At 54.1% G+C, this 15,148-nt stretch overlaps 2 protein-coding genes across 3 annotated transcripts; one reads left to right on the plus strand and one right to left on the minus strand.

Annotated features, from left to right (window-relative positions):
• Window positions 1–485: 485 nt before the first annotated feature.
• On the minus strand, window positions 486–9,104 carry STXBP2 (syntaxin binding protein 2). The gene is made up of 19 exons (XM_027844160.1): window positions 9,031–9,104; window positions 7,653–7,702; window positions 7,037–7,118; window positions 6,687–6,763; window positions 6,512–6,590; window positions 6,312–6,415; window positions 5,905–6,053; window positions 4,760–4,844; window positions 4,540–4,670; window positions 4,320–4,427; window positions 3,898–3,955; window positions 3,347–3,412; window positions 2,704–2,784; window positions 2,265–2,403; window positions 2,011–2,120; window positions 1,551–1,646; window positions 1,143–1,228; window positions 868–1,028; window positions 486–647 (listed from the first exon to the last, which is right to left on the minus strand). Exons 1-19 carry the CDS (start codon window positions 9,065–9,067, stop codon window positions 562–564), a joined length of 1,785 nt encoding a protein of 594 aa, XP_027699961.1. The 5' UTR covers window positions 9,068–9,104; the 3' UTR covers window positions 486–561.
• Window positions 9,105–9,212: 108 nt separating this feature from the next.
• PCP2 (Purkinje cell protein 2) lies at window positions 9,213–15,146 on the plus strand. 2 transcript variants are annotated; one of them, XM_027844059.1, is made up of 6 exons: window positions 9,213–9,366; window positions 9,546–9,627; window positions 11,575–11,736; window positions 13,570–13,684; window positions 14,040–14,194; window positions 14,967–15,146. In XM_027844059.1, exons 2-6 carry the CDS (start codon window positions 9,607–9,609, stop codon window positions 15,084–15,086), a joined length of 573 nt encoding a protein of 190 aa, XP_027699860.1. In that variant the 5' UTR covers window positions 9,213–9,366; window positions 9,546–9,606; the 3' UTR covers window positions 15,087–15,146. The 2 variants fall into 2 exon arrangements, with proteins under 2 accessions (XP_027699860.1, XP_027699861.1); XM_027844060.1 differs by lacking the exons at window positions 9,213–9,366; window positions 9,546–9,627; window positions 11,575–11,736 and adding an exon at window positions 12,580–12,896.
• Window positions 15,147–15,148: the final 2 nt, after the last annotated feature.

Below are 15,148 nucleotides of genomic sequence, written 5' to 3' on the forward strand. Positions count from 1 at the left end.
CCCTGAAGTCAGGAGGACCTGAGTTCAAATCCGACCTCAGACCAAACACTTACTAGCTGTGTAACCCTGGGCAAGTCACTTAACCCCAATTGCCTAAAAAAAAAAATAAATATAAAAAGAATTAAAAAAAAAAAAGAAAAGAAAAGGAAGTGGGCCAGCCCAGTAGTGAGACTGAGGGATGACAGAGGGACATCTGAGCATGGAGCTGGTACCCACAGAATGAGAAGAGAAATCAAGGAAGGCCAGCAGACTGTCGGGCACATGCTGCCTCGAACAGGAAGAGACAGGGACAAGGGCCACACAGACTAAGAAGGTGCTGATGGGCTGGGATCCTAGAGGGAATACCCACGTCACTGAGATCACAGAGCCATCAAAGGATGCCGCATCTGGTCCCCTCACTCCTCTGCTCCAATGGTGAAGCCTCACTGAGGTCAGGGCCTGCTATGAGGATCTGGACGCAGGAAGAAGGTGACCCAGAGAGGGAATGAGGTGAGACTGAGAGTCGATGGGATTTTATTGCCTGTTGGGGAGGGGAGGAGAATACATCAAGCTGCTCCAAACTCAAGGCATGGGGATGTCCTCCAGTTTCTGATCCAGACTCTTGAGGTCATTCAGGAACCGGGTGGGAGTGAGGATGTGGGAAGAACCTGACAGGGACAGAAAGATCAGGTGAAGCTTCCTATGCCTTCCAGACTCGGGCAGCAGATGTCCAGCCCACCTCTCTCAAGGATCCGGCTTCTAGCCCCACCCCTCCCCGAGATCATGTTGCCCAGGCTCTAGCCCCCACATCCTTTCGGGGATCCAGGCATCCTGCCCCCATCTCTAACTCTCCCAGGGCCTCAGGCACCTAAGCCGGCCCCAACTCACCTATGAGCACCTCCCACTTTCCTTCAGTGGCCCGGGTCACCTCATAGGCTGCCCGCATCTCAGACATAGCCACGCCACCCAGCATGTAGACCAGGAGTCGGGGCCCAGCCCGGGAAGACTCCACCGAAGGTTTGTTCTTGTGCCAGTGACCAAAGCGGGCGCTGTGAACAGAAAGGGACTACTGAGCCCCCTTTCCCCACCCCCTCTCCCCCGACAGTTCACAAAGACCCTGCGCCTTGGCTGATGGCAAATGACAGCTCCCCCCCAGACCTCACCTGACAGCGGCCTGGGAGCTGGAGGCGGGGGCAGGGTCAGACACAAAGGGCCATAGTTTCCGGTCCAGCTTGTCCTCTACGGCGTCCTGGGGAGGGAGCACACACAGGCTCAGAGTGTCCTTTATCACCCCACCTCCTCCAGGGAGGCTCCTCTTGTTCTCCCCTCCCAGGGATCATGGATCAGATACCAGGATAATGCCCATAATGAGGGATTTGCCATTAAGCCTAGCTGTGGCTTAGGGGGCCAGGGGAGGTGGATGGGAGAGAGGTGGGTGCATGGGAGGAGGGGGGGCGGGGGTTGGCAAAGGTCAGGGCAGGGAAATGGGGAAGCAAGAGGCCAGGGCTCAGGGAGGCTGAGGGAGGCTGGGAGGTGACTAATCATCACAGGATCAGCGCCCTCCCTCTCACCTCCATCACGTCCTTGATGACGGGTGTCCAGCGGGACAGTTGGTAGGTCGGCTCCAACCTCTCCTTTCGATCTCCTCGGGTAGGGGCCCCGGAGCCCTGGGGCAGGGGACGGAGGGGAAGGGGTCATGGACAGGGCCGGAAGGGGAGGGGAAGGGAGGGGAGCACCTCCCCGGGCAGCAAAGCAGGCCAGGCTAGAAAGAAGAATAAGACCGACAGAAAGACAGACAGAGAAAGACAAGAGGCTGAGCCCAGAGACAGTACAGAAGAGAGAGAAAAATGGGGGAGGCCAAGCTCTCAAGAAGACGGGGCGGAGCCAAAAACTCTGAAGATCCCCACCACCGTGTCTCCATTGCTCCTGCTCCCAGGCTGGCTGCTAGGGTGAGAGCTGACACACCCCCACTCACACGGGGGAGAGTCCAGGAGTCTACAATGACTGCTGCCATCCCCCCCAACCCCATACCGTGGCAACAGTGACTGTGGCCCCGAGCTGCTCCAGGTTTCGGATGAGGTTGCTATGCGCCTGTACATTGGCATGCTGGATGAGCTTGGCCAAATTCTCCTCGGTCACTCCTGCGGGTGGGCACAGCACCCACACATGTATACAAGGCCGTGTTTAGACACACGTGTCCCCAGGTACCCGAGAAGAGAGGGTCAGGGATTAAGGAGGGTCAGTGGGCAGTGACTGAGGCCCCACTCCCCCATCCATGCTCATACCATTCCGAAGTAAGATGTAGAGGAGGAGGATACGGATCTTGTCATACGGGGGGACTCCAGTGTCCAACAGCACGGGGACAATCAGCTTCATGGCATCCTTAATCTTCTCCCCTTCTGCATCTGTGCCCAAAGCCAGGTCCTGGGGAGCCGGGGCCAGAGGCAAGGGTTCAGCCACCACTGCGAGGCTGACCATGGCCGGGAACCTCAGCGTCCCCGGGCATTCCTCGAGCCCCTGCCCCTGCACTGAGCCTGGCACCCCTAGAGCCCTGAGCCTCTGCATCCAAGTCCTAAGGTTGAGGAGATTTTATTAAGGGGATTTGTTCTGCGAAGTTTGGATTCCGGATTGAGGACCTAGAGGGCCACACGTCGCCCCGAGGTTGCAGGTTCCCCATCCCTGTTAAGCTAAGCTCCGAGCCCCCAAGAGCTGAGGGCCCTCCACCTGCTCGACGCTGCAGAGCCTCTCCACGGTGCCCTTGAAGTGCCTCATGCAGTCATCGGCCAAGTTCAGGTGTGTCGAGTACTGCGAATCAAAGACCAAGTCTTGTGGTGGGCAGTGGAACTCCACAACATAACCCAGTCCCTTCTGCCCTTGTTAGGCTTCTTCCCGTCCACGAGCCGAAGTTCCAGCCCTGCCGCCTGCAGAGTCACCTTCCTCCAATGAAATGCTCCATCTCCCATGCTTGACATGCTCTCCCCCCCCACCCCTGGCTTCCTTCAAGACTCAGCTCAAACTCCACCTTTGGGAGGAAGGTGGGCCGAGTTTCCCTCTCAGATTACCTTCCCTCCCCTCGTATGGAGTTGTTTACAAGCTGTCTCCCCTAACAGACAGTGAGCTCCTTGAGAAAAAAGACTATATATTGCCTTTCATCATATCCCTAGCACTTAGCATACAGTAAGAGCTTAATAAATGCTTGATAACTGACTAGGTGGCAGAGAGGGAGCCACTAGGAGTCTGGCCCAGGCCACAGGGAGCAAGCTGGGAAGAAGGTGGGATACCTAGCCCCCTTACTCAACCACTACCTCTACCAGCTCAGGAGAGTCCCTTAAATACACCTGCCCAGTGGGCTCCGGGCTCCCCTCACCTTGTTCAGTTCCTTCTGATATTGGGGCATCTTTTTCAGGATGTGGGAGAGGTCTTTTATGTTGGCCTTGGAAGGAAGGAGAGGGAAGAGGACAGTGGGGCTCAGGCCCTCCAGCCTGCCCCTTCCCCCTAATATGCTGATCGTCACCCCAATACCCTAGGCCCAGTCACCCAACCTGGCCCCATCCCCATCTCAAAGCACCCTGACTTCTGAGGCTCAGCCCACCCAAACTGGTCCCATCCCCAACACTCAGCCTCTCCTAGGTCTGTGCTCCCTCCACCCAATCCTAGCTCCCCAAACCCAAAGACCCTCAAGGCCCGGCCCACTCAAACTCACCCCAACCACCATCACTCAAAGGATCTGCTCCATGACCTGGCCCCCAGTAAAGCTGACCCCTCACCAAGTTAGATCCCCCCAACACTGCCACCAACACTCAAGGGATTCACCTCACCATGGTGTCCCAAACTCAGATTTTCCTCCCCACAAGTCTGTTCTCTTTGCTCTTCCACTCAACCTGGCCCAGGCCCCAGACAAATAGAAGTCCTGCTCACCTTATCTGTGGTCAGCCTCTTGCTCTCACAGAAGGTCTTCAGCAGCTCTGTGACTCTCCTGAAGGTGTCAAGGAGGCCAGTGAGGACATGAAAGAGGAACGAGCACCACAGGGGCCGAGCTGCTTGGCTTGGCGGATGGGGATTGGGAATGGTGGGTGCAAAGGTAATATGTTTGTAGATTTAAAGCTGGAAGGGACTTTTAGAGTCATCTAGTCTAACCCCCTCATTTTACAAATGGGGAAACTGAGGCCTGTAGCGTTTGCCCAAGGGCACATGTGTAATAAACTGCAGAGCCAGAGTACGAATGCAGGGACTTGACCTCAAATTAAGTGTTCTTTTCACTATCTCATGCTACCTTCCAAAGAGAAGGTAGATCAGCCTAGATTTGACCCCAGGACCTCTCATACCCTAAGGGGACCTACCTGGACACATCTGCAATGTGCATGTGCCTCAGTTCCACCCACAATTCATCATCCTCATCCAGCAGCACAGACTTCTCCCGGGTCTCACTCAGACCTGTCGTCTCGTACCTGGAAGAGCAGGACATGATGCTCCTGAACACATAATGTTCTGGGAGACAGGCCTGGTCCTCCCCCTGCATCCCTCCCCCAGAGGCTGCCACCGCCACTCCCACATTCACACCTGTAGGTGTCCTGCTGGATGTCCAGGAGGTCATAGGCCATGGCCTGAAAAGTGAGCTCATGCAGCAAAGGGGACACAGGGTCTGAGCCCCGGTCCACAATCAGTAGCTGAGACCGCATCTTCTCAGGGCCCTGGGGACAAGACAGGGGGAGAAAAGGGGTGAGCCCAAGAAAAGCCCCACCCCTCCCACCCCAGTCCCCCTGCTCGGGTTGGCTCTCACCTCCCCCAGGCTGGGATTGTCTGCTTTGAAGGCATTGAGCTTGGCAAGGACAGCGTGGGCAAGCTGGGCAGTGTCCTCAGACCCCCTATGAAAAGGTCAGGGTTATTAGAATAATGTCGGGTCATAAGAAATGACCACATGGATAGTTTCTGAGGAAACTGGGAAGAAATCTATGAACTGATAGAGAGTGAAAGGTGCAGAACCAGGAGAAAAATTTCTACAACGACAGCAACATTACAAAGAAATATAAGTTTGAAAGACTTGAGCACTCTGGCCAATGCAATGCCCAACCATGAGTTCTGAGGACTAAAGATAAAACACACCACTCACCGCCAGGGAGGAAATGGATGTAAGGCGCAGAATGAGACACATTTTTGGACGTGGCCAATGCGGGAACTTGTTTTGCTGGACTATGTGTGTTTAGTATGAGGGTTTTCTTTTTTTTATTGTTCAATTGGGGTGGAAGATAATAAATAAATGCTTGTAGAAATAAATACATTGAAAAAAAAAAGAAAATGTAGGAGACACAAGTAGGGGAGATGGAAAAGAGGGAAAAGGGATCCAGGCTGAGAAAGTGGACGCCCCAAACCTGTTTCATCACTACGGAGCTAGTCAAAGAAAGGAGAAGGCCTGTTCCAAAGCCTGTGGTTTGCTCTACAAAGTATGTTTGGGGGGCAGCTAGGTGGTGCAGTGGATAGAGCACTGGCCCTGAAGTCTGGAGGACTTGAGTTCAAATCCGGCCTCAGACCAAACACTTGACACTTACTAGCTGTGTGACCCTGGGCAAGTCACTTAACCCCAATTGCCTAAAAACAAAAACAAAAAAAGTATGTTTGGTCTGATCGGGGAAGATGGGGGCAAGCTATCAGAGCCAGGACCAGAGATTGGGGGCAGAAGGGGAAGGACTCCAGTGTGGCACAACGGTATGGGACAGAAGATGATCACAGGAGAGTGGGGAGTGAGGCAGGAAATGAAGGAAAAGGTTGAAGGAGGAACTGGGGGTCAGAAGCCTGGGGGAGTCAAGAGGGAAGGGGAGGATTGTGGGACAAGAGGGATTGGGAAAGGCCTTACTGCCCACAGAGGTAGGGGGAAGAATGGTAGGGTCAAAGATCAGGAAAGGGAGGAAGAAGGATGAGAAGCCACACCTTCGGTAGCGAATAGCAGGGTACTCGTGCAGGGTGGCACAGAGCGTAGCGATCTGCTGGGCCAAAATCTCCAGCTGCTGAATCCTTGCATTGACCCGGAAGGGGCAGTATAAGTTATAAGTACTATGGGCTGCATCCAAGGAAAACACCTAGGGGTTCAAGGGGTAAAGGTGTGGAGCCTGAAGGACACCTCTGACTGCTAGGTAACCCTGGCCCTGATCTTCATTCCCCATGGCATCCTTCCAGTTTCCCCCTGCCCCTCCTTCTTGTGTAAGGCTTCTGGCCCTGTCCTTCCCCACTCCATCCTGCAGACCCCTCACCACCACCTTCCCAGGGCTTCTGGCCCTGTCCTTCTCCACTCCATCCTGCGGACCCCTCATCATCATCTTCCCAGGGCAGAGCCCCACCTGGGACTCGTAGGGAAGGAAAGCCAAGTGAATCTCCTTCAGCGTCTTCACGGCCTTGGCCAGCCTCGATCGGCCCAGTTCAAGGAAAAGGGGCTCGGGACAGGCTGGGTGGGGAGGAAACAGGACAAAGAGAGTCAGAGCAGGGATCCTGGTCCAGTCCCTAAACTCATTCCCCCAAAGCCCATGTCCCTGTCACTCACTGTCTGTGAAGAAGATGTGGGCAGCTTTGTAGGTAAAGGTAGGGGTTCCCCGGAAGTCATTGATCAGAGCCTGGACAGACTGGGAGAAATGGGAGAGTTACTCCCTCTGGCCCCAACCCCAGAGGCCCTAGAGAAAGCACTCAGCCCAAGGACTTTCCCGCTCAGTGGCCTTTACCTTCTCACACGGGCTCAATAGGTAAATGGCTTCCAAGCTGGGGATGGGTTCCCTGCGCTTGTTAATGTCCTCCACAACTGGGCATCCATCCACGGCACCACACCAAACGACGTAACAGGAGATGGAACAACAAAACATGGCAGACCATGGGGAAGCCACCAGGGAGGGGAGGTCAACTCCCCACTGCCTCCCCCCAGCCCCCAGCAGAAGCAAGAGAGGAGGTAGGAGCCAAGGCTCCAATCCACTGGTGATCTAGGGGACAGTCACTCCCTGGTGACCAGGGAGAGACCACCCAATGATCTGTGAGCCATGCTCTGGACTGCCCGGGATGTTGGGGGCCTCATACTCACTGGTGATGCCCTCAGCTAGAATGTCTGACATCTTACAGCAGGAAGACAGAATCCGCATGCTGGGGCGGTCCATGACGAGAACCTAAGGCACAGAGCTCCAACTAGGATAGTGCCTCTGGAGGGGCACATCATCCCCCTCCCCACCATAGTGACTGCTATCCCTATGCCTCAGGGTCCTCTGCCCTCTACACCCCCCAGAAGGGGCAGCAGGGGAAAGGTGGAGCGGAGAAGGGAAGGTAGCAAGGTGATGGGTCAGTGAAAGTTAGGGAAGCAGAGGGCAGATCACCCCTTTTCCCAGGTTGTTCCGTTCTGGGGATCACCCCCAAATGAATTTGCCCAAAGTACCAAGATGTCCAATTATGACTGCTGTGGCAACCATGAAGCCACTAACCTCCTACAGCCTAACCCCAATTCTAGGAACACCAGCCCCCCAACTACCGGGGCCGTTGGCCTTCTGCTCTCCTCTCAATAGGCACAGAGACCATACCATTCTCCCCTTTGGCTCCTTGTGAGCCCCCTCTGAAGGTTCTGTCCAAGACGTCACACCTAGGTGACCTAGAGAAAGAGCTGTGTGACCTTAAAGGGCCTCCAGCTACCCTGGCTCCCCGAGTCCTACCTTCCATTCTCCATTCTTCTTGACGCTTCGAATAACCCCACTCAGGATCTCTGAAAGGGGAGAGGAAGGAAAGGCTGGCTCAGGGGATGGCTCTTCTTCCCAGACACCTGGGCTAAGCAAGTATCTTGCCACCAGTGTCTCTGCCATCCGAAGCCTTTCCCCTGTACCTAGCCTCAGGCAAAGTGAGTTATGCTTCTGGCCAGAAGCCTGAGTCCACTCAGGGCTGAGCAAGAGCTAGGATTGAGACCTTCCACATTACAATCTCCCACCCTAGTTCCCCAGACCCACGTGGAAAAAAGTAACAAGGCTGGGAGTTAGAAGACCTACATTTTCATTTCAGCTGTGCCTCTGAATTCAAAGTGTGACTTTGAGCATGACCCTGCCCCTCCTTGGGCCTCAGTTTCCCTATCTGTGCAAAAACGGTCAAAGATTGGATTGGACCATATGGAAACCCCACAGAAGGTGGTCACTTCCCTCCAAGAACCTGGGAAGAGGAAGAGGCCGAATCAAGGGCCAGGCCAGGGTCAAAGAGGGCTCTAGGAGGGAGGCCTAGCCCCTTATCACCACCACCTTATCACTACTAAAGGAAACAGCTGAAACCAAAGCAACCAGGCCAAGGGTGGGAAAACACAGGACAGAACTGCCCCTTCCCCCTCCTGCTGACCAGGGGTGGGGCCCAATTTCTGCTTCCGGATACCACTCCCTCCAGTGAAGATCCCAAAGCACTTAGAACTAACAGGACATTAAATAAGAGACTAGGGGGTTCGGTGCAGGGCATCACCAAGGTATAGACCTCCAGTTCTGGCCTCTTCAGGGATTCAACTGTCTAAACTTCTAGTCCCCTGAAATTCTCCCCACTCAGGATCCAGGAACCCAGAAGTCCAGACTCCCCCAGTAAGTGTCCCTAATACCCACCCAAGTGTCTAGATTCCTCACCCTACCCAAAGGATCCAGGCATCTGACTCCCAGCCCCACGCTGGGCAGGGACCCTGGATGTGGTCTCTCATTCCCCTCATTCATTCAATAAGCATTTATTAAGTGCCTACTACATACAAGCCTCCCATCCCCCTCCCAGGGGACCCAGACCCCCACCCCGACCTAGGTGGCTTTTCCGAAGCCCCCTCCCCTAAGGACCCAAGCACCCAAACTCCAAGTCCCGCCCCCTCAGGGACCCAGGCATCTAAGCTCCTAGCCCCCTTCCCTCCTGGGGGATCCAGGGGTACAGGTGCCCACCCACCTCCTGTCCCAAGTTTCCAGCCACTCTCCTCCAGGGAGTCAGGTGTCCAGGTTCCCAGCCACCCTCCCTCCTTCCTTCCCAAGAACCCAGGTGTCCAGGCTCTCAGCCCTACTGCCCACCGCAATAAAGGCCAGTACTCACTCTCTCCCACCACCGCCTTCAGCCCTGAGGGCGCCATCTTCCCCCTGGGGCCACCGCTTCCGGGTCTGCCCAAGAAGGGGCGGGAGCCTCTGGTAGCGTCATCACAGGAGGCCACGCCCCTTTCCACCTGGCCTGGCCTCTTCCCTCACCTGGCCACGCCCCAACCACCTGACCCAGCTCCCTAGCTACCCACTGCGAGTCAATTTCTTCTCCGGGAGTCTGTTTCGGGAAGGTGGGAAAGTGAGAAGGAAGGTGGGAAGACGCGAAGGGGCTCCGTAGCGCCCGGAGCACTCGTGCCCTTTACAGCGAACACTCCTGATAATAGTTTTCGCAACGGTAATGTGGGGATAATAATAGCACCTACCTCCCGTTGTTGTGAGAGATTTGTAAAGCATTTTGCACACGTTAAAGCGCTATGTAAGCTTTAGCAATTACAAAAAGACACTCGAGTACCCAGAGGCTCACAAAGATACACAGACAGTCACAAATTCACCTAACAATATTCATTTATATAGGGCGTGAAAGTTTGCAACCGCTATTATCGCTACTGGCTCAGAAAAGACCAGTGACTTACCCATGGGTCACATAACACAGCTGGTGAGTATCAACCTTGGTTTGGTGTGTTCTGCCTTCCTCCGTCCCTCTCTTCTTTCCTCCCTTCTTTCCTTGCTGATTTCTTTAGTATAGGGAGATCTGCCACTTGGAAACCTTATGAGTGCTACTTAAAAGTTCGTTATTATTATAGTCAGAGAGTTGTAAAATGAGTGAAATAGTGAAATGAGAGGCTAAAGGATTTGCTCAGAATTACACAGCCCGTATTCGGCTGAGGCAGGACTAGGGTCTATATCTTCCTGACTGCCACCAGGTCTCTCTGCACTCTACCAGTACAATTACTGTGCCCCGATGCCCCCACACAAACACACGTACAAACCCCATATTGCCAGTACTCCAACACCCCCAAATCCTATTGGTTTAAAGACATTAAGTGACTTGCCCAGGATCATACAGCAGGTGTGTGTTCACAGGTGGAAGGCAAACCTAGCTCTTCTGGACTCCAGCTTCAATACTATAACCATTACACTGCCCTGACTCCTTTAAAAAATTTTTTTCAATTAACAAACTCATTTCTTCTTCCACCACCACCCCTTTCCCTTTGGGAAAAAGAAAACAAAACAAAACCCTTGTAACAAACATGCTGTCAAGCAAAATCAATTCCTGTATTTGCCATATCCAAAAAAAAAAAAAAAAAGTTTCATTCTGCCCTCTGAGTCAACCATCTCTCTGTTAGGAAGTAGATAGCGTGCTTCATCAATTCTACTCTTGAGCCCAGACTGGCTCAAGGACAGACACAGTGGCACAGTTCTACATTCACTAGTGAACACTTACCTAGGCAAAGGACACAGGGATGCATGTATTATTATACACACAGATAAGCCCTTTGCCACTCTCTGGGGCTGTTTTCTCCTCCATAAAATGAGGGGATTGAACTAGATAGCTCCCTCCTAGTTTTGACCTTCCTTAATCCCTCCTAGCTTATGATATACATAGAAACAGAGTCACACATTCTAACTGGGTAACAGTGGTATCCCCAGAACCTCCTCTATCCTGAGGAGGGATCAGTGTGGTCGGAACTCCAGACAACTACCATGGTATCACCAGAATGGGGGTAGATAGAGGGATTTGTCACCTGGGAGGAGGGAGAGAGAGAGAGAGAGTGAGAGTGTGTGTGTGTACTTGGGGGAAAGGGGTTTCTATGATTTTGTATCATGTTTCTCCATCCCCAGGAAACTATGTCAAAAAATGATGCAGATAATGAAGGGGTCATGACATACTCCTCTCCCCTAACATCTCTTCCAACACTCTAAGACAACATTCATGAACCTCTTCTGATATGGAGGGATCTGATCTGGGACCTCCCTCCCCAACCCCACTCCAGTTTTTGAATGGGGGAATTCAGGGAATGAGCTTTTGAAAATATCACTTTGAGGAACTGGAAAAGCTTGGGGGAGTGGTAGAGTTTGGGGAAATGAGGGGTGGGGATTTTGGGGAGAATAGGACCTCCACCTCCTGCTCCTCCCCTAGCCAGCTCTGGCCTCCGAATGGAGAGTGTTGCTGTGGTAACCACCCCAAAGCCTAGACCTGAAGGCTATGCAGAGCTGGTAATAAGGCCCTTGTGGGTATATAAGGAGGTAAGGACCCCTCCAGGGAGGAGAATAATCCCATTCCCTGAGGAAACATAACCAAGGAGACTGACTGAGCCAACCAATACCAGTCTGACCAGACAGGTCCATCCACATCTTTGGACAGGTGGACAGAAGAAAGAGGAGACATTGTTTGGGGTGGTAAGAGTGGGGAGCCCTGAAGCAAGGGAGGGTGCCCTGACTCCCAAAGGTCCTCACACAACAAAAAAGGCTCTTTGTGGGAAAGGCCTGATCCCTAGCTATCCAGAAAGGATGCATTCCCAGGTACCAGTTAGGAGGGCTGGGGCTGGGGAGGGCCTCTGGTGAAGTGAGGAGTACCATCTCTAGTACATCTTCCCTACAGGGAGGCTATGAGTACCGCCCACGAGGCCGTGGGCTCCGGGGTCTCTGCCTTCTCCGTGCTCTCTCCCACTTGGCCTCTCCCTATGCAGCCCTGCCCCCCAGTTGTCTGGGAGACCCTACCTTGAACCTTCAGTATGCCTGCTCCCAGACCCTGCTGACCCAGGTGAGAGCTGTTGGGGCAGGGGGAAGGGTATGGATCCTATGACTCTGGGGTGTGAGTGGCACAGGTGAGTTTCAGAGCAGGGCTGCAGGTCAACAATGTGGAAATCACGGGTTGTGGGAGGGAGGGCCAGAATCCTGGGAGTGAGATGAAGTTGGGGGAGAAGGAGGAGGTCTGGGCACCCCACCCCCACCCAGCACCCAGTGGAGTTCCACGGAAACAATTATCTGGATGATCTTTATGGGGCTTAGTCTGGGTGGGAGCAGATGGAGAGGGGGGGACTCCCAGATGGAGTCTAGGATTTGGGGCTTGCTGGGGGATCGTGGGTGTTCCCCCACCCTTTAAAAGTCCTACTCCAGATACCAAGAGCAACAGTGGGAGCTGGAATCAGACATCTGCAGTGGGTCTGGGGGCGAAGAACTCAGCAGAAGGGGGAACACAGTACAGAGCAAGGGGTCTAGTAAGAGATCACCTAGGGATCCAGTCTGATGGCTGAGCTGGAGGGAAAAGAGAAAGAAGCAGATTCCAGTCCTCCCAGTGAGGTAATCGGGGACCCCATCCTGGCCAGGAGGGTGTGGGGGATTCGTAGCCTAGGAGGTGAAGATACCAGCGCGGCTCCCCCACTTTCCCACCCCACCTGCTTGCTCCCTTGTGATCTCCGAGTCCTGCCAGGTCTCAGATCTCCCGATTGTACCAACACGACTCTAATTAGCAGGTATCTCATTAGCAAGGCCAGTGTCTCCGAAGGCTTAGAGCCAAAAAGGAGGCCAATGACCCAGTTTCCAGTTTGAGGGGGAGGGAGGAGGCTGAAAAGGGATACCTGGGTGTGAGGGCCTAGTTAAGGTGAAAGGGCCACAAAGTCATGGGGGGTAGGGGTGCAAAGGCAATCCAGGAGTTAGAGGAGAGGGTAGAGTTTGACTCTCCCAAGGGAATAACTTGTTCCCAAACCCCTCCTTCAGCCTCTGATCTAGGCCACTGAAGTTGGCACTAACATGCCTCTCCCTAGAGCCAGCTGCAGCCACATGGCTATAGCCAGAACTATCCTGATTTGGGGGTCCCTGGGGGCAGAGGTAGGAGTGGGGACAGTGCAGGATGGCAAGCCATTTATATCATTCACACCGGATTCTCATGCCAGAGAGCAGGCAGTGCAGCTTCAGAGCATGGTAAGATGGGCAGGATGGCACAGGGTCACCCACCACCATCACTAGGGTAAGGGAGGAAAAAAAGCATTTTCTTTCTCATTTATGGAGGTGGAGGCAAAGAGGTATCCTTGCCCTCTCTCACAGACCTGGGAGAAAACTAGAAACCTAGACCTGGGAAAGGAATGAAGAGCTAGATCCCAAAACCTGGAACACAGAGAAAGGGGCTGGGAGCGGGGCCAAGACCTGGGAAGCATGGTTGGTGTGATGGAGGTGGCCTGAGATACTCCTTATTTGGGGTGGGGGACAGCAGGGAAAGTAAGCAAAGGGCAGGGGTGGGAGAAGCACCAGAGATTCCTCTGGTCTGTTGGGGAGGGGGGCCCACAACAAGAGCTCTCAGCTCCATTTCCCCACTTGATCCCAGGTAATGTCAGAGATCAAGGTTTGGCAGGGGAGGTGGAATAAAAACCACCTGAAAGAATCAGGACGACGTAGGGTCAGATCCCGTCAGACACTACTGCCATCTTGGGTGTCACTTAACCTCTCTGAGATGAATCTTCATCCGTAAAATGAGGGGGGTTGGACCCAATGGCCTCCAAGATCCCTTCTGGTACTAGACCCAGGATCCCTAGCAGAGAAGGCCCTCAGGACTGGAGGGTGACAGTGCCAGGGCTAACCCCAGTCCTCCATGCCTCAGGCAGGGACCCCGGAGGAGGATGGATTCTTCAACCTGCTAACCCACGTCCAGGGCGCTCGGATGGAGGAGCAGCGCTGCCCCCTGCAGACTGAACCAGGCCAGGGGCCTCCCAGCAGTGAGTGTATCCAGAAGAGTGAATGTCTCTATCACACAAACTTGGATGAGTGCAAATGTATCTGTGTTCATTCCTATGTGTGTATTTGTGTAACTGTGTGCCCGGGGAGCCTTCGTCTAATTAGAATAAGGTTCTCGTGTGTCTCCCCAAAGCTCCAGGTTTGTTTCCTGCAGGAATGGGGTGTTCCAGGCACCTCAGTAGGCTCTTGGTCTCCTTCCCCAGCCCATCCCCAGGCATCCGCCTTCCCAGACCCCCTCCACAGCTGCATCTGTCGCAACTGGTCCCAGCAGCTTGCAGAGTGCTCAGGCCTGAACCCAAAGTCTCTGTCTTGCCCCCTTCCATCCTCTTCCCCCAGAGAGCAGCCCCAGCCCCAGCCCCAGCCCCAGCCCCGTTGCTCCTCCGGAGATGGACAACCTAATGGACATGGTGGCTAACACCCAGGCACGTCGCATGGACGACCAACGCGTCAGCATCAACTACCTGCCTGGCTTCCAGTCCGTGGCGCCTAAGGTACAGGTCTACCCCAGGAGCGAGACTGGGAGGGGAAAGCAGGTTCTAGAGTCGGCGGGGGAAACCGGGAAGCAGACTGCCTCGGCAGTTCAGCCCCGAACTCTGGGAAGAATGGGAAAGGGTTTTGGTTTGGTTTAGAGAGGGGGTGCTCCACTTCCTCTTCTCCGCGTCTTGTTAATCTCTGGTCTCCCTGCTCTTAATTAACCCTGGGCATCACAGTCCACACGAGGGGAGGGGAGGCTCTCTGGAAACAGAAACCAGACATCCTGGACCTCGTATCCCAGAGACCCCAAGGACCAAAACATTTCCTGAGATCCCATTCATTGGCTTCTACTTCAGCCCCCACAGCCTTTATCCCTCCCTCCCATGAAGCCACAGAGCCTGGGGGCTTCTCTTGGGTACAGAAGACACAGAGGGGTAAGGAAGAGGTAGGCTTCACTGCCTTCCTCAATCATGCAGAGAGAATAGGAAAGTCCTGTCTTTAGGGAAGGAGGTTCCTGCCTGTTTCTGCCTTTACTGAGGCTAGACCAGGAGGCAAGTGGGCCTGGGAGGCAGCATGGCAGAGCAGAAAGAACTCTGGAAATCTTTCCAGACTCAGCTCAGTCACGACCTGAATAGGTAACCCTGGGCAAGTCCTCACCTCTATGTAGGCCTCAATTTCCCAATGTGTAAAATGAAGGGACTAGGCTTTCTATGGCCCCTGCCAGATCAGCCACCTCTCTGCTTCCTGGAAGAGTAGCTCTTAAACTGGTCCTTCTCCCTGTCCCTACAGGATGGTGTGGAGCAAGGAACTGGGAATCGCAGCCACCATCCCCTATTGGCTCCTCAAGACCCCTCTGCCCTCAGCTTCCGAAGGAACAGCAGCCCCCAGCCCCAAACCACCGGCCCCTGAAGGCTAGGGCCCGCTTCCACACTACCAGTTCCACATTACCAAATAAAAGGCTTTCACATAAA

This window comes from Vombatus ursinus, unplaced genomic scaffold (assembly GCF_900497805.2).
Source record: "Vombatus ursinus unplaced genomic scaffold, bare-nosed wombat genome assembly UNPS02014935.1, whole genome shotgun sequence".
NCBI classification, from domain to species: domain Eukaryota; kingdom Metazoa; phylum Chordata; class Mammalia; order Diprotodontia; family Vombatidae; genus Vombatus; species Vombatus ursinus.

What these genes read in the sequence shown, in the direction of transcription:
- STXBP2 (XM_027844160.1), bottom strand. Translation starts at nt 9,067, where the DNA reads ATGGCGCCCTCAGGGCTGAAGGCGGTGGTGGGAGAGA. An exon ending in AGAAGAATGGAGAATGGAAG is followed by an intron (nt 7,119 to 7,652) that starts GTAGGACTCGGG and finishes TCTGTGCCTTAG; the next exon opens with GTTCTCGTCATGGACCGCCC. An exon ending in CCTGCTATTCGCTACCGAAG is followed by an intron (nt 4,845 to 5,904) that starts GTGTGGCTTCTC and finishes ACCTTTTCATAG; the next exon opens with GGGGTCTGAGGACACTGCCC.
- PCP2 (XM_027844059.1), top strand. Translation starts at nt 9,607, where the DNA reads ATGGGTCACATAACACAGCTG. An exon ending in CCCAGACCCTGCTGACCCAG is followed by an intron (nt 11,737 to 13,569) that starts GTGAGAGCTGTT and finishes TCCATGCCTCAG; the next exon opens with GCAGGGACCCCGGAGGAGGA. An exon ending in TCCAGTCCGTGGCGCCTAAG is followed by an intron (nt 14,195 to 14,966) that starts GTACAGGTCTAC and finishes CTGTCCCTACAG; the next exon opens with GATGGTGTGGAGCAAGGAAC.